The sequence below is a fragment of the Phyllopteryx taeniolatus genome, chromosome 17, assembly GCF_024500385.1.
Source record: "Phyllopteryx taeniolatus isolate TA_2022b chromosome 17, UOR_Ptae_1.2, whole genome shotgun sequence".
Classification (NCBI taxonomy): Eukaryota; Metazoa; Chordata; class Actinopteri; order Syngnathiformes; family Syngnathidae; genus Phyllopteryx; species Phyllopteryx taeniolatus.
This window is the reverse complement of record NC_084518.1, coordinates 15,179,769-15,200,700: the sequence shown is the minus strand read 5'-3', so window position 1 is coordinate 15,200,700 and position 20,932 is coordinate 15,179,769. Positions and strand designations below refer to the sequence as shown.

Below are 20,932 nucleotides of genomic sequence, written 5' to 3'. Positions count from 1 at the left end.
TCACGCAAAGATCAAACAAATATTTATTCTGATATATTATCGACATTTTTGGTCATTTTGTAACAGCAGTTAGTTTTATAACTACATGGCGGGCCTTAGGTTCCTCTGACAGCTCGACGACGGCTTGAAAGAAAGGGAAAGAGTCTACAGACAGGAAGAGGAAACGGCTTCCCGCCTCCAAGGAGTCGCCGCGGCGGAAAAGGTGACATCCGTAAACGTAGGAGAATTCATGCCATCTCCGGTCGGCTCTTCCTCCCCAAAGGCCTCTGCAGGAACTCTTGTTGTTTGTCATTTTTCACAATCAAAGAGATTCTGAGACAATGTTTCACCGGGAACATTTCATTTCAACTTCAAACGTGTACGTATATGTATTTCATCTCAGGAAATAAATTTTAGGGCACTATTGAAAGACTTTCGTAACTTGTGATTCCCCCCCCCCCCCCCCCCAATCTATTATTACTGTATAGTCTTTATTTCCATAGAAAAAATATACAAAAGATTGGATTTTGTGAAAATTTTCATACATTTCTCAAAATGTACTGATAGGAGAAAATCATACAGTTCTGCTGGCTCATTTTGAGGTGGGTGGGGTCAATTTTGAAGACCCACTTAAATTACCTGATATAGAATGAATATTTTTATTTCCAGTCATTATTTATAATTCCATCCATCCATTTTGTATTGCGCTTGTCGTGGTGAGCTGGAGGCTAAATCAGTATACTAAGGTCGAAAGGCGGGGTACACCATGGACTGGTCGCCAGCCAATCTCAGGCTCAGACAAATAACACAAAAAAAATCCTAATCACATTTTTAAAAGATAAAAACAAGTCTCTTAAGCACAAATGAGCCCTGTTCAGTCCACTCGGTGTTTTGGTTCTTAGAGCAGCACGCAATGCCTCTTGGTGACGATGGGCTCTGGGTTGAGGAAGGCCCTGACGGCCTCGGTGAACACGTCCTTGATGCCGTCCTGATTGAGGGCGGAACACTCCAGGTAGCGCACGGCTTGGATCTGGCGGGCGAGCGCCACGCCCTGGTGATGAGTGACAGGCGCCTGGTTCTGCTCCTTCAGCTTCCTCTGGGTGTCTATGTCGTTTCGGAGGTCGCTCTTGGTGCCCACCAAGAGAATGGGGACGCCAGGGCAGTGGTGTGACACCTAAAGGGATGAGGCAATGTAAGAAAACCCCGAATACTCACCAAGAACTGTCAATCAAAGATGTCCGACTTGTTTTTTTTTTTTTTTAACCTCAGGGTGCCATTTGTGTTTGACATTCTCGTAGGATGCTGGGCTTGAGATGGAGAAACAAATGATGAAGACGTTGGTCTGCGGATACGACAGTGTCCTCAGGCGGTCGTACTCCTCCTGGCCCGCCGTATCCCAGAGGTTCAGGCTGATGATTCTGCTGTCCACTGTCACCTGAATGCACCATGAGCACAAAGTAAGTACAGTGGTGCCCTGAGAAAGGAGTTTTATTGGTTCTGTGACCAGGCTGGGAACTCAAAACGCAAGTATCTCAAATCGTCTTTTCCCAATTAAATAAATAAATGGAAATACCATTAATCTATTACAGCCCTACCCCGCAACATGTATGTTTTTAATAAGGTCAACTCGCACGCTATAATATTGTACTTTATAAAAAACAGAGCAATAACAAAATTAAATAGAATGTAAAGAATTAAACAGTACGTGCATCATGATCTAATGCTGCAATTCAATTCATTGTGGTGCTCCTTATGTGCCCGCCATGACCATGAGGATGCAGTACAATAAAATTATGCAGACACAAATGAAGAACAGTATTACTTCTGCTTCTACTGTGACTCAAATGCTGTAATATTAGTCATTTTTCATATGGATAAAAAATATATGCCAAGAAGTATTTTCTGTCTGCATGTGTTGCTCCAACATCAGTGTTCAAATATCCATTGCTTAAGGGTTCTAAAAGTACGACTATCGACTCTCACAGTTAAGTGTTTTCGATGGCAATTTCTATTATACAACCTCAATTCCAATGAAGTTGGGATGTTGTGTTAAACATAAATAAAAACAGTACAATGATTTGGAAATCATGTTCAACCTATATTTAATTGAATACACTACAAAGACAAGATATTTAATGTTCAAACTGATAAACTTGATTTTTTTTAGCAAATAATCATTAACTTAGAATTTTATGGCTGCAACACATTCTCAAAAAGCTGTGACAGGTGGCAAAAAAGACTGAGAAAGTTGAGGAATGCTCATCAAACACCTGTTTGGAACATCCCACAGGTGAACAGGCTAATTGGGAACAGGTGGGTGCCATGATTGGGTATAAAAGGAGCTTCCCTGAATTGCTCAGTCATTCACAAGCAAAGATGGGGGCGAGGTTCACCTCTTTGTGAACAAGTGCGTGAGAAAATAGTCGAACAGTTTAAGGACAATGTTCCTCAACGTACAATTGCAAGGAATTTAGGGATTTCATCATCTACGGTCCATAATATCATCAAAAGGTTCAGAGAATCTGGAGAAATCACTGCATGTAAGCAGCAAGGCCGAAAACCAACATTGAATGCCCGTGACCTTTTGTTAAATATATTATAGAAGTTATCATTTATTTGCTTAGCTTGCATTAGTATGATGGACAATTTTAGATGTTTCGCCTTCAAAAAGAAGACTCAGCATCATCCATGGAAGGACGCTTGGACCAAGGACGTGATCGGATGTGGTCGGGTCGGGACAGGTGTTGATCCAATATTATGTGTTGTGTCTTATTGCTTAAAATACTATGTCTGGGAAAAAACCCTCTTATTATCAAATATTCTGTGTTGTGTCTTATTGCTTAGAACATTATGATTGTAAATCCCTCCTATTTCAAATAAATGCAGGAGCGAGGGGGGGGATTGTTTAGAGCGTGTTGAGAGACTGTGATCTGAACAATCTCCCATACGCCCTCCTCATGAGAAAAAGTAACAAGCGTCTTCATTCCTTTTGTGTCTATTATAATGTTGGGTAAGATTAATCCAACATAAATTGGTCCTTCGAGCCGGATGTCAACACACCCGAAGATTCCAGTTGTGGAGCTGACATCCAGTTAAGAGACCGTGGCCACGGCATTTGAGACCCTTTCCGGGACTGGTCTTCGGACTTCTCAACTGGGATCTGGAGGTTGACGACAATCCAAGGATTGAAGACGACTTTGGTGAGTTAAATTTTAAAAAATTTTTTTAGGAAAAAGGAATAAAAGAGTGAATGAATTGCGCGACGAAGAAGTCTGCGGCAGAATAAACCTTGTGTAATACTAGTCCCTGGCAAGTTGATGGAGGACGGAATCCGATAAAATCCGTGGGGACGGCGGAGTCCTGTACGTACTTAAATTCCGTGTTTCTGTATTTCTGTATTTCTGTGTTTCTGTGTTTCCGTGTTTTCGTGTGTTTATAAAAACGTTATTAATATCGTGTGTATGTGTAAAAGTATGAATTTATAAGACAGGATTGTAAGTGACAACTGAGTTTGGAAGCAAAGGCAAGAATTCTCCGCCCCAATTAGGGTAGAAGCTTGAGAATTACCAAAACTCAGACATTAATTGTCACCCTGTCATTTTTGAATAAAGTCAGTATTTAGGTCACTCTAGGTGCAAATGAACTGACTTCCAAATTCACAAAAATGGGAAATAACAACAATAAACCGGATCCAAAAATAGGCCTAACATGTAAAGATTGGAAATATGTTCAACTCCAAAACCCTTCCAAAATAGAACATTTAAACACGTGGATAACCAAATACGGTTTTGCTGGCCAGCTAAATTCGCAAAAAATAGTGAAACTTCAAAACGAAATAAAGTGTCGACACAAAAATGATATATCACAAATACAAAAAGATGGATTTGACGACTTACTCTTCTGGTTAAACATGGCGTCAAAAAGAGAAAAAGGAAGGGAGAATAAGAAACACTTAACAAATGAACAAAAAGAGCAGGAAGGTAGACATAAAAATATGTTGTTTCAAAGACAGGAAGATGACGAGACAGGACCAATAATAAGAACAAGCGAGAAAAAGATAATTGAAGAAAGTTGTAAAAAAAGTAAGGAAACAAAAGCATCAGCACCATTGTACCCGGTTTTGCCACCTCATGAAAATCCTCCAACTCAAGAGGCACAAACACAACGAATTTTACGATCGGGAGGGGTACAAATGAATTGGTCTAGAAATTTGGGAGAAACATTTTCTCCCACTCCCAAAATAACAAATATAACCTCAGACGAGGGAGATATGGATTTATTTCCGATGATTGAAGTGGCAAATCCGAATGTACAACAAGATCGCAGAGAAACTCTTTTGGTCTATAGGACCTGGACAAATGAGGATGTGAAAAAGGCCGTAGCCGGCATCACACCTTACAAAGTAGACATTGTCCAGTTTGTTGAGGAAATAGAAAATCTTAGACAATCTTATCATTTAAATGGGACTGAGACTCAACAAGTTTGGATGACGGCAATGGGACCTGATTGGCATCTTTGCCGAGGGGATTGGGACCCAAAGCAACATGGTGTTATAATGCCACATGATGACAAAGAATTACAATATAGAGTTAGGGGTTTGATAGAGAGAACCACAGCCAGGTTCCGCAAAAGAGCAAATTACACGGAAATTAATAGGGTGAAACAAAAGGATGACGAACTTTTTGAAGAATATAGAGTTAGAATGACTGCTTGTTTTAAAGCAAACAGCGGCTTGAATGAGGATGCTAGTCCTCAGGGCCCTTACCAACAGCAGTTAAAAAATGCTTTACATGCGAATTCAAAAGAACACATTAACAGATGGGTAGATAAACATTGGATAAACCTAGCAACTGGCCCACTGGAGGAATATGTTAATCATGCCCTCCACGCAGAGAGAATGTTAGAGAAAAAGAAGAAAAAAAAAATTGATGCCTTCCTCGACGAAAGAGCAGAAATATACTATCAAGGCAGAGAAAGAGATAATTTTAGGGGACGCGGCAGAGGCCGTTGGAGAGTAAGAAATGATAGAAATCGAAATTATTGTGATAAGAACATCTGTTGGTGCTGTGGAAACAAAGGTCACATTGCGCGTGATTGTCCTAATAAAAATAAGAGAGAATACGGACAAACTACTGCATGACTAAGCCAGCCTGCTTCCCAACTCAACAAATCCTCCTGTGTAAAAATTACAGAGAATGAGGAGGTGGATTTCAATTTACAGGACATTCTGAGTTTGGACACTGAAAAACCTGAAATAACTTTATCAGTAAATGGTAAACAAATGACATTTCTTTGCGATACAGGGGCATGTAGGACTGCATGTCGGGAAAAGATTCCAGGTTCCAGATTATCGGGACATAAGGCACTAGTGAGATCTGCAAATGGACAAATTACTTTTGCCATGGAACTTGAGCCTGTGTGGATTAGAGACCCACAGGGAAAAACTTGTAGAATGCCCATTTTCGAGGTCCCGGAGTGCCCTGTGAATTTGTTGGGAAGAGATGGCTTATTCCAATTAGGACTTGTACTCATTCCATCATCAAATGGAAATATTGTAGTGAAACGAAAACATGAATTAAAGAGAGAGGACCTCTATTTAACACTGGAAAACAAAGAAAATACATTCTATTACACAATCGATATCACAAACAAACCACCGTTAAACATGGGGAAGGCCCTAGTGTCTGCAGCCTTGCAGCTTATCACAGAATTTGAAGATAAAAAACAATGTGATCAGCTGCATATAATTCTGTGGTACAATAACACACAAGGGCCAGACCTCGAATATGAAAACAAGTTACGACATGCGACACCTAATGAGATTACTGTAGATTATCTATACTCAGATAATGAAGCTAAAGTCGCGGCAGGAATTATTTTACCAGACAAATTAAAGGAACTGTATAAAAATACAAGTGTCCCACATGTTTCGTTGTGCAAAGATTATGAGTCACAATGGAAACATATGGGAACATTAGTAAAACAAGGACAAGAGATAGATGATTGGCAGCAAATAGAAAACAAACTGGAATACAGTGCATCAACTGGTCTAATTAGAAAGGCGGTGTTTTGGACAATACAGGTTGATGAAGGGAAACACATGCAACCTGTTTGATTAGACCAAATGATTCTCACTGAAATTGATGAAGAAACATTGAAAAAAGTACCCAAAGAATTATGGTCCACGGGACCATTTGATATAGGCCTTATTAAAGGGGCTTTACCAGTACAAATTAAACCCAAAACAGAATATAGACCAGGGATTCGTCAATATCCGTTAAAACCAGATGCACATGAAGGAATAAAACCAGTAATTGAAGCACTAATTAAGGCAGGAGTTATAGTGGATTGTCCAGATTCACCATGTAACACACCCATTTTTCCAGTAAAAAAGGCCCCACCTTCAATTGGTTGGCGAATGGTGCAAGATTTACAGGCAGTAAATTCTGCAGTAATTCAGAGAGCAGCATGCGTACCAGATCCACACACATTGTTAAATTCATTGAAACCAAGCGCTAAAGTGTTTACAGTGGTAGACATAAGTAATGCTTTCTTTTCTATACCAGTAGAAAAGAAAAGTCAATTTTGGTTTGCATTCACATTTGAAGGGAAAAAATACACATTTACTAGATTGCCACAAGGTTACTGTGAAAGTCCAACCATTTATTCACAAATAATGAAAACAAGCATGTCGAAATTCACTCCCCCAGGAGGGAGCCAAATTTTACTTTATGTGGATGACGTGCTGCTGGCATCTCTAGATAAAGACACATGCATCAAAGATTCATTGGCCTTATTGCATCATCTAGCAGGAGAGGGACATAAAGTTAACAAAAATAAATTACAATGGTGTAAAAAACAAGTCAAATATCTAGGCCATAATTTAAGTGAAGGAGGAAGGACTATATTAGAGGACAGAAAAGCTATAGTTTTAAAAGCCCCTAAACCACAGACAAAGAAACATATGATGTCATTTTTAGGTCTGACAAATTATTGTAGAGCATGGATTCCAAACTATGCAGAAATTGTTGCACCATTGTCAAAATTGATGTATGAAACAAACCTTAAAATGACATCACCTATTCAATGGAATACAGAGGCAGAAAAGGCCTTCTGTGACATTAAACAACATTTGGTGTCCAGCACTGCACTGGCCCTTCCAAATTATGATAAACCATTCATTCAAATGGTAGATTGTAAAAACTATTACATGACCTCCGTACTTACACAACAATACGGTGATAAGCTAAGACCAATAGCTTATTTTTCGACTAAATTAGACAACGTGACATGTGCATTACCTCATTGTGTCAGAGCAGTTGTGGCAGCTTCAATGGCAATAGAAAGCAGTTCCATAATAGTGTTATTTCATCCATTAACTCTTAAAGTGCCGCATACAGTGTCTGCTCTACTATTGCAAACCAATATGGCATTTTTATCACCTGCAAGGCATTTATCTTGCATGGCCATTTTGCTGTCACAACCACATTTGACTGTTGAGCGATGCACAACCTTAAATCCAGCAACACTAATACCATTGCCTGATGAAGGCACACAGCATGATTGTCAGGAATTGGCTGAACAAACTGCTAAATGTAGATGTGATTTGAAAGATCAACCATTAAGTAATGGACAGGTTCTATATGTAGATGGTTCTTCGAAAAAAGATGAACTAGGTAAGACAAAAACAGGATACGCGGTGGTAACTGATACCATTATACTAAAAGCTGAGTCACTACCATCACATTACTCTGCCCAAGCTGCTGAATTAGTAGCATTAACCGAAGCATGCAAACTAATGATAAATAAAGATGTTACAATCTATACTGATAGCCAATATGCTTATTCCACAGTTCATGTGTTTGCGCAATATTGGGATAACAGAGGAATGATTACGTCAACAGGGAAGCCAGTAACTCATGCTGAATTACTTAAACAATTATTACAGGCAGTGCAACATCCGCGAAAAGTGGCAATTTGTAAATGTGTTGCGCATACATCAGGCACAGACAAGGTTTCTAAAGGAAACGCATTCGCTGACAGAACCGCGAGAGAAGCAGCCTTTAAACCATTTTTAGGTTTAAAACAACAGATTGAACAACAAACATTAGATGACCAAACATTAAAAGATATGCAACAACAAAGTCCACAACAAGAACGCAATAATTGGGAAAAACAAGGTGCAAAACTACAAAATGAGATTTACATTAGCACAGAAGGGAAACAAATACTTCCAAAAAACCTATTTAAATGGGCTGCGATATTGAGCCATGGAATATCACATGTCTCAACTGGAGGGATGGTGGCACAGATAAATCGACACTTTACAACCTATGGTTTCAATTTATATTCAAAGAATTATTGTAGAGCATGCATGATCTGTGCACGACATAACCCGCAAGGGCAATTGCGACCTACTCGAGGTACATTCCCAGTGCCTACATACCCTTTTCAACGCATTCACATGGATTACATAGAATTAAGTCAAAGTGAAGGAAAGAAGTACTGCTTGGTTATCATAGATGCATTTTCTAAATGGATCGAATTATTCCCAACAAAATCACCTGATGCTCTGACGGTGGCAAAAGCACTATGTAAAGACATTATTCCAAGATATGGCATACCTGAAACCATTTACAGTGACAATGGGACTCATTTTGTAAACCAAATAATTAATAAAATAGGAACCATGTTCCACATCAATTTAAAAAACCATTGTGCTTACCACCCTCAGAGTGCAGGTCTAGTGGAAAGAATGAATGGGACAATAAAAAATAGACTGAAAAAATGTATGGAAGAGACAGGAAGGTCATGGACACAGTGTCTTGACCTCGTTAAAATGTACATCAACATTACAAGCACCACAGGTTTAACACCTTACGAAGCGTTGTTTGGAAGACCTTATAGACTTCCGTTATTTAAACAAAAATGGGAACTTGATGACGAAACAAACTTAGCTGATTACATGAGAAAGTTGTTAGAGAAACAAAATGTTTTAAAAGAATCTGCTAAAAGTAAATATGTTTCCCAGCAGGAAACCAAGTTGGTTGGACCGGGAGACTGGGTCCTAATTCGAAGCATCAAAAAGAAGCACTGGCATTCACCAAAGTGGGAAGGACCGTATCAAGTGTTATTGACAACACCAACAGCCCTAAAAATAGCAGAAAGAAATACGTGGGTTCATTTAACACACTGTAAAAGAGTCATTTCAGCTGAGTACTCAAATAAGGAAGGTGATCTAAAGTCTGATAACGGAGCGGGAGCAGATGTGTAGATTCTGAAAACGCTTGCTGGTCAGTGAAGAAAAAAGACACTAACCCGTTTAGTGAGAACTCAGCAGAATGGCACACCCACATTGGTTACGACATTTGATAAGTGGATACGTAGTAATTTCGGCTACTATGGTGTTGGTTTTGTTTTTGTGGTACATGGGACGTCCCACCCTAAATGATAGAACCCATTTTTTTGATGAAAAATCACCTACCAACTGGACCAATATGACAAACCCAATAATAACAAAAATTGGATCATTAACTCGTGTCAAAAGGGGTACAACTGATGATCAAGTTTGTGGGCATGGCCTCCAAACACGGCAAAAGGGTTTAATATTTTGTGCCCCCCAAAATCAAGCTGCTTTAATCATAATTCCATATGCGGCTCTCACAAATGACGCTCAAGAGAATGGGCAAAATTGGGGATATAGATATGACTGGTATGCAACTATAGGCTTTAAATGGGAAGACCTTATTGGTGAAACAGGTTATGATTGGTCCAGTTGGTCAAAAAGAACAGCAAAAGAACATAGAAAGAAATTTAATTTAAGCAAAACGGTCCATAGTTTAATATTGAAATACGAATCAAATCAACCAATGTGTTTGACGGTGAGCTTGTGGGCATATACTGGCGGAAAAGATCCCCACTTCCAAGTATCATTGTGTTATGGGAACCATGTCGAACCAGAAATGCCATCAGAAACTTCAAATAAAGGTGGATACATTTTAACGATTAACGAAATAACTACTGATGATTGGTTTCTTGTTGTCACAGGAGTTTCAGGACAAAATAATAATTGGTTATTATTGGTGGAACAAGCAGCAAATGTAACGAGAAAAGATTGTGTAGTTTGCATGGGTCCCAGGCCTTTGTTGCGCATAGTTCCGGCACAAATATCACAAGATTGTATTATTCCATTAATGAACGCTACTGTACCAACAAAGAGGTGTAAATCATGGGATCCTATATATCCCGTAACAGAAGCAGATAAACACAAACCAATGTTTTCTACTTTAGTAGCACCAAATAATTTCACTTGTATAAACATGATTAATAAAGGAAAAAAATTAGGACCACTGAACGACACACAGTGTAAAGTAATCTTAAAAGTCAAACCAAATTTTGTGCCAATATCACGGAGCGACATCTGGTGGTGGTGCGGAGATGATAGACTGTTTGATAGATTACCTAAAGATAAATCTGGATTATGCGCTATTATTACTTTGATATTGCATGTGTCAGTATACCCTATTCCTGTTCAAAATTTAATGGAAAGGACACCAATGTTTTTGTCCAATCTAGAACATAGACAAAAAAGAGATTTGTCCTGGCAGGGGCAAAATAATCCAACATACATAGACGCCATAGGAGTTCCTCGTGGGGTGCCAAATCAATACAAATTGGCTGACCAAGTTGCAGGAGGATTTGAGTCTTTCATATGCTGGTGGTGTACGATTAATAAAAATGTTGATAGGATAAACTACATCCACTTCAATGTACAGAGATTAGGTAATTGGACTCAGAGTGGGTTGGAAGCTGTGCATGAGCAGCTCAAGGCTACCTCTTTAATGACGTTCCAGAACCGCATAGCTGTCGACATGCTCCTCGCAAGAGAGGGAGGTGTTTGCGGTATGTTTGGAGAACAATGTTGTACATACATTCCAAACAATACTGCTTCGGATGGGAGCTTGACCAGAGCCATCGATGGTCTACGGACCCTCAATCACAAGATGAAGAACCACTCTGGGGTGGACACTTCTTTGTGGGACAGCTGGATGGACGTTTTTGGTAGATATAAAACCCTAATTTCACCAATATTGATATCAATTGCTGTTTTTGCAGCCATTCTGACATTATGTGGATGTTGTTGTATCCCATGCATTCGGTCATTAATCAGTAAATTAATCACCACAGCCATAACCCCCATGGAGAATCGTCTGGAGCTTATGTATCCCTTACTGTATGATGATAATGATGATAATGATGAAAATGATGATAATGATGATTTTGCTTTAACTGATTTGTTTCCTGATACAGATGATTACGATATTTAAACTACAACATTCATATATGACAGGTTTACTCTGAGTGTAAATGTATTTGTTTCATAAAAATGATTCTACAGTTAAAAATCGAAATGAAGTGACTGTAAGATGATATGAGAATTTGTGCAAATACATGATAAACAGGAGGGAAATGTTAAATATATTATAGAAGTTATCATTTATTTGCTTAGCTTGCATTAGTATGATGGACAATTTTAGATGTTTCGCCTTCAAAAAGAAGACTCAGCATCATCCATGGAAGGACGCTTGGACCAAGGACGTGATCGGATGTGGTCGGGTCGGGACAGGTGTTGATCCAATATTATGTGTTGTGTCTTATTGCTTAGAATACTATGTCTGGGGAAAAACCCTCTTATTATCAAATATTTTGTGTTGTGTCTTATTACTTAGAATAATATCAAATATTATGTGTTGTGTCTTATTGCTTAAAATACTATGTCTGGGAAAAAACCCTCTTATTATCAAATATTCTGTGTTGTGTCTTATTGCTTAGAACATTATGATTGTAAATCCCTCCTATTTCAAATAAATGCAGGAGCGAGGGGGGGGGATTGTTTAGAGCGTGTTGAGAGACTGTGATCTGAACAATCTCCCATACGCCCTCCTCATGAGAAAAAGTAACAAGCGTCTTCATTCCTTTTGTGTCTATTATAATGTTGGGTAAGATTAATCCAACACCTTTGATCCCTTCACTGCATCAAAAACTGACATCAATGTGTAAAGGATATGACCACATGGTTTCAGGAACACTTCAGAAAACCAATGTCAGTAAATACAGTTCGGCGCTACATCCGTAAGTGCAACTTGAAACTCTACTATGCAAAGCAAAAGCCATTTATCAACAACACCAAGAAACGACGCCGGCTTCTCTGGGCCCGAGCACATCTATGATGGACTGATGCAAAGTGGAAAAGTGTTCTGTGGGAGTCCACATTTCAAATTGTTTTGGGAAATTGTGGACGTTGTGTCCTCTGTGCCAAAGAGGAAAATTTATTTTCAAAAGGCAGCGTCTGTGATGGTATGGGGCTTTGTTAGTGCCAATGGCATGGGTAACTTACACATCTGTGATGGCACCAATAATGCTGAAAGGTACATACAGGTTTTGGAGAAACATATGCTGCCATCCGAGCAACGTCTTTTTCATGGACGCCCCTGCTTATTTCGGCAAGACAATGCCAAACCACATTCTGCACGTGTTACAACAATGTGGCTTCGTAGTAAAAGAGTGCGGGTACTAGACTGGCCTGCCTGCAGTCCCGACCTGCCTCCCATTGAAAATGTGTGGCGCATTATGAAGACCGGAGACCCCGAACTGTTGAACAGCTGAGGCAACGTTGTTTGATTCTTTTGAATACACATGTAATTCTCTTTGTTTTATGTTTAGTTTGACAGTAACTTAAACTGGGAGGAGCATTCAACATTGTGAAGCCTCTTTTTTGATGAATTGTTCACTATTTGCCAAACTGCTGCTTATTGTGATTGAGCTCACAGCCACCATGCATCGCTGGTATCGCAAGCTTGCACTCGCAAGTCAATGCAAAAAAAATCAGACGAATGATGGCTCCTATCTTGAAAATCTTGTGAGTTACATCACTCATATCTCAAGGCCCCACTGAATATACAGTAGGTTGGTCTTGGACTGACTGGTCTGTATTTATTTGATCACAACTCAATTGTTTAATCCAAGATTTAAGAGAATACATTTAAATTTCATGTATATCTATTGAATAATAATAGTAATTATTTAAAAAAATAAACAAATAAATGTAAAGATGAGAAGCACCTGGCTGCTGTAGTTGTCAAACACAGTGGGGATGTACTCTTTGGGAAAGGCTCCAGTAGTGTAGGAGATGAGGAGGCAGGTCTTCCCCACGGCGCCGTCGCCCACCACAACACACTTGATTGTCTGCATGATCACGCCAACCTGCGACAGACACACACATATATAATTTATCTGATCGGCCCGCATATCCTAGCTAACTTTAGACAAGAGACAGACAATTGCCGATAATAACAGTTAAAACTGTAAATATATAACAAACTATCCCAAAACAGTTTATTATCATTTCAGATTCATCTTTCAACATTACCCTTAAAAAAAAAGGAAAAAAAAGACTTACAGATGATTTTCATTTGAAAAATGCAAGAGCAAGGAAGTGTGTGTATACATGGACACATGGCGAAGACTCTCCTAACTTTTACCAACAACCCAGGCTAAACTTTGCTCTCCCCCTCGACAAAGGTTGCCTCTCACTCGAGATGTGTCACTTCAATAAACTTCGTTGACGCCGACTCGATTTAGACTGGCCTTTGGACAACGCAAATAGGTGAATTTGAATAGGTGAACTGACTAAGCATAAGATTACTGTACCACCTTTTACATGACAATTCAATTCACACTTACCAAATGTGTGTACAGTTTTCTGAGATGGATGTGAACCTAGTCAAAGGCTCTTACGAACACAAAATAACAAAATTAAATCCCGATTGGGAACATTAAGTCAAACGAAGGGATGTTTAACACTTAAAGGGGACATTGTTTTCACAATTAAAAACAATTCCCGGGTGTCTTAACAACATGCCTGTGACATGCTTTTGTCAAAAGGATCAAGTATTATAGAATACTTACACCCCATTATTCAAGCCTAGCAAAGCTTAGCCTATTTTGAGGGGGCGGTCCTATCTGTGTCATGACAGTGAGTGGAGGCTCACCCTGTCTGATACACTACTGAACCTATGCCGAGTACAGCTTGCGACTGGGGATGGGGCTAGAGGCCTGCGACGAGGTAAGCAGCGACTACTTGGGTAAAAGAAGTCCAGGGTGGAGTGTGGGGGTCATTTTGCACACATGGAGACAGCACTACATACACTTTGCTTTCAATTTCTGATCACTTCTATGCATGTGCCACATGCGGCGGAGCTCAAAGATCAGCAAACACAATAACCGATCCCCCACCCAAACCATGTTGACCACTGCACAGAGGAATCGAGTATGAGCTACTTATCAGAAGGTAACATTCATTGCCATATAACAAAAGGTTTACTTGGATGTTTAATTTCATGCATGGTAGGTAGGCAGGCACTCTCGAGACCCAAATATTTTCCAAATTATGTCCTCATTAATGCATCTTTTTTTTTTTTTTTTTTTTTTGAGGAAACTGAATTAGAGAAGTGCACACAAATGCAGTATTTTTTGGGAGACACACAGTATTCTGCCTTTACCTGTCCGTCTTATTGGATTCAATTAATTATTTAGAGACTCGTTACATCCCATCGTCTGGCTCCTGAGAAGAGAAGAGAGGAGAGTTTGTCCGTGTCAGTGTTTGAAGATCTGCAAATGCTACATTTTCAGTTACGAACATGGCCACAGAACAAATTAAACGAATATCTCAAGGCACTTCTGTATTACAAATTGTCTCTATTGTAGCTGGAGTCTTATATGATCACAATTGATTGATGTGACAAGTCAACTTGATTCAATGAATTACTGTCGGTGAGAGTAAAATCAAATCATTCACGTGATAATCACCTCTTCACCAGTAAATTCTACACAGACCTGGAGTATTAACTCAATTGGAGGCCAGTGTATCTTTGGAAATAGTATTGAGATCCTTGACGTTAGTTATGCGCATAGTTGCCGTGCAGAAAAAGTGATCGTATTATTCCAGTGGACATGGCGCCAAAGAATGAAATACAAACTGTGAGAATGCAGCTCAGCCCAGACTCCTGGGATATGACCCCACCCTCATCTCACTCTGGGTGGAGGTCTGCTCAGTTCACTCATTCGACAAACTTCAACCTCTACACTTGCACTTTGTTTTTAACAAAAACATTATCTTCTGTTGTTATTTGACATCATTTTCATAAGGTTTGCTCACATCTCCCAAATCCCATTAGCTTAGCCACACAAAACACAACCTCCTCAGCCTGTTGAGAGAGAAGATGCTAGAACCTACCAGTGGCCTACTCCCAGCTGGAGTAGCTTCATCCATGAGGCTGCCAAGATGCCCTCCCACCCACTCTCTAAGTCTTACTCTTACTCACCCCAAAAATGTTGGAATGCAGTTAGTCGAGAGATATGGAGTAGAATAGAGCAGGAAATCATGTGCACAAAGGAAAAATTGTAAAATACATCCAGGAATTGTTACTATATCTACTGTGACATTCTAACTAGCCGCTACCTATTATCACTATTACTATCAAACTGCAAGTGACTCTTTGCGGACTCCGTAGTAAGCAACATGACCGACTTATTTAATCAAGTTTTATTTTGATATTGGTTTAAGACACTGGGAGATACTCCTGTCTTTGAGTCACATAGATGGTATTGTTTTTAGTTTGTCGACATTGCGCCGGCACCTGCGGACTTTGCGTTTGTTCAGGAGGAAAGCCCATTCAGATCTGCTAGATACAGCAATGTTTGTCCAGAATCCGTTGGACAGATATGGTATGCTCCATGGATACAAGATGATGCATTTAAAATGCATTCAGGCTGGCTACGTGGTGACTCAAGAGACGATCAGGAGACTGATGAAAATACTGGACCCGCATGGTGTGCAACTGAGGCGCCGGAATCGGCTTCGCCGGCGTATGTACCACAATCCTGGCCCAGCAGTAATCCGTCATTAGTGAGTCCGCAAAGAGTCACTTGCAGTTTGCAGGTTCTCGCGTGAGTTCGATGTGTCCTGATAACTCAGAAAAAAATGGGTCAGAAAAACTGAAAATAAATAGTCAGAAAAGCAGGTGGAAAAAAATTGTCAGAAAAGCAGGTGGAAAAAAAATTGTCAGAAAAACTGAAAAAAATATTTTAAAAAAACAAAAACAAAGCCCTCAAAAAAATTACTCAGAAAAACAGGAGGTTTTTTTTATCCAAGTGAATGCAATACGCTTCCGAAATTAGGCACTACTAAAACTACTACTATTATTACTAGGACTAGTATTCCTGTATTTAAAGTAGACATGCATTTTTCGCTACACTTTGAAAGAGTCCTTTAGGTTTCTGAACCTGCCTGTGACGTGTTTGTCAAAATACCCCAAGGATCAAGATTACAGTTCACCTGTTTTGGCTCATACAAATGAGCCATTGCTGACCCCGCCCCATCTACTGCAGGGCCAATGTTGATCAACTACAACATCCCTCCATTTCCTAGAGCACTTGTCCTCATAAGGGTCACAGATGAGCTGGAGCCTATCCCAGCTGACTTTGGTCCAGAGGCAGGGTACACACACCTATGGGCAATTTCCCGTCAAGACGTAGAGGACTGTGAAAGAAATGTGTTGCAATGTTGGAATGTGGAAACTGAAACGTTAAACAAAAAAAAAAGGAAGCTTTTCTTAAGCAAAAAGTCATTGTGGTCTCATGTTGAAATGAAAACGACACGTTTCGAATGTCACACTTTGAGAAATTCTTCAGTTTCTTAGTAATAAAAAGCCTGAAAACATTTAGCTCGTAATATATGACGGGAAAAAAATCTATCATCAGATTATATTGTTTCACGGAATGACTGAAATGGCCTATGTTACGAAAAGGTTCCTATTACTATTACAATTTTTAAAAATCCTGTTATTTAATGCTAATGCTAATGCTATTAAAATGACAAGAACACTTGTGTATACCGAGCAAGTCACAGTATGTTAATGTAAAAACTGCAAGCTGTAAACTGGCCGGACAGAAGAAATGATTGAGTGGAAGAAAGGGGAAGTATTGTGAACAGGGAAAAAAGAGGAAGAAGAATGAATATCAGTCAAGTGCAGCAGCTACAAGTGACTGATGAACATGTTCATTGTGTAAAAACACAACTCCAAAGTCATGTTAAATGCTGATAGTGATGTCTTAGAATGTTGATAACCATGCTCTCAGGTTTCACAATATTGTTTTATAGCGTCATACACTGAGGGAAATTAATCAGCAAACAATTTAGGATTATAATAACATTAAGCTATTATGTTTATTGAAAGTTTAATGGGACCGTAACAAACGAACGAGTCCTCTTTATGTGAGCATTATAAGGAAGTAACAAAATGCTTCATTTCCTTCTGGTCAGCTGAGCTCTCTATTTTTACTTAATCTCGCTCGTTTTTGTGTCTGCTGACCTGTTGAGGAACTGCCTCATCCCACGGATGAAGACTTGACGGGAACATTTCTCATAATAGCTCAACGTTGGCGTTCTTGCAGCTGCATCATCTTATTTTTGTTATTTGGTGTGTGTGAGTGGGGGTGGGCGGTTCTTGCAAAAAAGCAGAAATCCCAAATTTGTCGGGTGAGAAGTTCCCTCTCTCCAAAATGGCAGCTGACCTTTGGTGTCAATTGTGTCTGGTAGTGTACTTTTTTTTAAAAACAAAGATAAGCAAAAGATGGTTTTGGGACATGTTATGAACAAAAAGTATACCGTATTTGTCTTTTTGACTCACATAAGATTTTGCAAAAAAGCAAAAATCCCAAATTTGTCGGGTGAGAAGTTCCCTCTCTCCAAAATGGCAGCTGACCTTTGGTGTCAATTGTGTGTGGTAGTGTATTTTTTTTTTTTTAAAACAAAGATAAGCAAAAGATGATTTTGGGACATGTTATGAACAAAAACTATACCGTATTTGTCTTTTTGACTCACATAAGATTTTGAAATGCAACAATACCAATAGCTTTATGCTAAATATGTATGCCAACAATCTCTTAGCTTCTATGATAGATAGATAAATAGACAGATAAGAAGAAGAAAGAAGTTATATTGCTAGCCCAGATATTGAATAAACTATCCATCCATTTTCTGAGCCGCTTATCTTTACAAGGGTCGCGGTTGAATAAACTAGTTTAATAAAATATATAAGCTATGTAGCTAGATAAAACAGAGCGATAGAAGAAAACTCACTTGTTAAACTATACATCAATAGCATCTTTGTAATTCAAAAATGAGCTTGCTTAAATTGATAAGTTAAGTAGCTAGCCAAGATAGATCAATATTATGAGTAAACTAGTTTGCATAAATGGTTAAGTAGCCAGATTGGACAGATAGGCTAACTAGCTAGCTAAGAAAACTAGCTTGCTATAATAGAAAAGCTAAGCAGCTAGTCAAGATAAATAGATGCACTTCATTAATGAAAATGTAAAGGATGTGAATCCAGTTTTTATTTCTATGTTGCTGTGGTTTCATGTTATAGTTATACCGTACCAAGTAATACTGTACTACAGAGAGATGTGCAGATAGGTGAACCTGTCTTTCCACTGATTTCACATTCCGACTGGAGTTCATGCGAGTGTGCGAAAGACATCCATGTTTACAGTATGCCATCTTGCTGACAATCGTGCCTCTCATAGTCTCTCTGACTGACAATAGAGGAACTGTGTGTGTGTGTGTGCGCGTGCGCGCTCGCGTGTGTGTGTTGAAAGTCAAGCAGGAAAGGTTTGTCACTGCTACTCCAGTAGCAGCAGCATCCAGAATGAAGTATGACCAACTATAATAACGTAACCAAAATCAGACTACCATCAAAACATATCATGGAATATAATAACAGTAATTTAAAAATCTAAAATATTCAAATTAAAAAAAAGAATAAACCGCTATATTGATTGTCAGTATTATTGAAGTACTTTATTGTTAATGTGTTCCAATGAGACAATTTTCTGTTTTTTTCTCATAACAGTTGAATTACCCTTTAAATTTACATTTTACTGTTTTATAGTGGTATCCATTTGTCTTCTGCGGTTAAATCACCAGGGCAACCAATGCATACATGTACTTGTAATTCAATATTGTTTAATAATAGCTGTCATTTCCATAATTACCAGTGATGTTAACATAACTGTATCATGGTTAATATGTGTTATGTCAACTTCTACAAACATGGTCCTGTGTTGGGCTACTTGGAATATCCTATCATTGCTTGACTCAAGTTACTGTTTTTTCTGTTTGCTATTATTAAAATATGTATTCAGACACACTCACAAAGAGTCAAAAAGCTACTTACCGTCATCAGTCCTGCCCGATCACACCCGCTCCGTTCACTTCTGCTCAGTGAGTCTGTGCATGGTTGTGGTGTGTGGATGGGTGGAGCATGAAAGCAGCAGCAGCAGGAGGAGGAAGAGGAAGTTTACTGGCGTCCGCTCTGTGGATGTGTGTGCGTGTGTACTGGTATTCCTATCTTTTGTGAGGAGTTTAAGCAGTCCAGTGGAGGCCTCGGGACTCGTGTCGGTTGTGACTTAGTGGAAGCAGTTTGACTGTATCAGTGGTTCTCAACCTTTTTTTTTTTTTTTTTTTTTTTAGATCTAATACTACCAAAAAAAAAATTCTTAGCTCTCCAGGTACTTCATGACCAATAATAATTGCAGCAGGGTAATAAGCCTAAGTCCTCATCAAAAAGAACACAGAAGTGAGAAGTGAAGAGTGAGCCGACGTGTTTTTCAAGATACAAGCCGTTGTTTAGCCGACTTTTTAATTTTTATTTATTTTTGCTTTGACTTACAAGCTAAAACTTTGAGATAGGAGCACTGTATGGTGGCAGGGAATTCAACTCACTTCATGACAGGCAACGGTTTGGCATAGTGAATAAATATTCAAAGAAAGAGGCTTCAAGTGGTTTAATGCACCTCCCAGTTTACTGTCAAACTAAACTATATCTTTATCCTTTGTGAAAAACACTAATATTACTTACAGTGGTTGAGTGAAACTCTTCTTCGTTTGTTTACATGACTGTATTATACTTCCTCCCGGTGGTCAAGTCGCACACCACCACTTTACATTCTATTTAATGATGTTATTATTTTATATTTTTATCATGTACAATATTATAGATTGCTATTTTTCTTATTAAAAACATTACTACAATTTTTATGGGGCAGGCTTGAACGGATGAATGGCATTTCCATTTATTTCAATGGGGAAAGATGATTTGAGACATGAGAGTTTTGCGTAACAAATGTGGCCATGGAACAAATTCAACTCATATCTCAAGGCACAACAGTTTCATATTATTGTAAGCCACTAACATTATGCGCAGTTTGAACATTACCACTGTGTAAATATAGGGACATTAAAAACAGTTCTTAAATAAGTGGTCAATTAAAATGTACCACTAATAAAAGTTTTTAAAAAAATATCCTAAATAAAAGTTTACAAACAAACAGTACTTAAAGATGAAAGTCAAATGCATTGTACTAAAAAGTTAAATAAAGCTGAACTATACTTAGGATTGTTTTGTATTCAGTTAGAATGGAGCCTGTGTGCCACTAGTTGTACACGAACCACACTTTGAGAATCTGGACTATATCATTGCATATTATTGTCCTCATAGGGGACTTCTTATACTGTACATTGTTGTCTTTGTCAGGGTAGTATTTCTGTAAAAATAGTAGTATTTTGTTTGTTTGTTAACGGTTTACTTGTACTGTAGTTGGTTTCCCTCCTATGGCAGCATTTGCACGTCCTGTCTTTGACCGTTAGGGGGCAAACCCTGACTGCGGAATTATAGGAATGATGCCTTCCAGTCTCAATTGCTGTCGGAAATTAGAGAATCCTGAAACAAGCTGGGCAGATCAGAGCAGCATTTAGCTGTCAATTAAAAAATAAAATAAAATAAAAATAAAAAATACAGCTAAATTTGAGTAGGATTGCTGTTGTTGTTGT

The 20,932-nt window shown here is 38.8% G+C and overlaps 1 protein-coding gene across 2 annotated transcripts; it reads right to left on the bottom strand.

The window, feature by feature from the left end:
* Positions 1-19,418, bottom strand: rhogb (ras homolog family member Gb). Of its 2 annotated transcripts, XM_061751244.1 has the most exons (5): positions 19,278-19,400; positions 14,541-14,602; positions 13,102-13,242; positions 1,244-1,414; positions 1-1,153 (listed from the first exon to the last, which is right to left on the bottom strand). In XM_061751244.1, the coding sequence occupies exons 3-5, from the start codon at positions 13,228-13,230 to the stop codon at positions 878-880; spliced, it is 576 nt and encodes a 191-aa protein (XP_061607228.1). In that variant the 5' UTR covers positions 13,231-13,242; positions 14,541-14,602; positions 19,278-19,400; the 3' UTR covers positions 1-877. The 2 variants fall into 2 exon arrangements, with proteins under 2 accessions (XP_061607228.1, XP_061607227.1); XM_061751243.1 differs by lacking the exon at positions 14,541-14,602 and having other exon boundaries at positions 19,278-19,418.
* Positions 19,419-20,932: the final 1,514 nt, after the last annotated feature.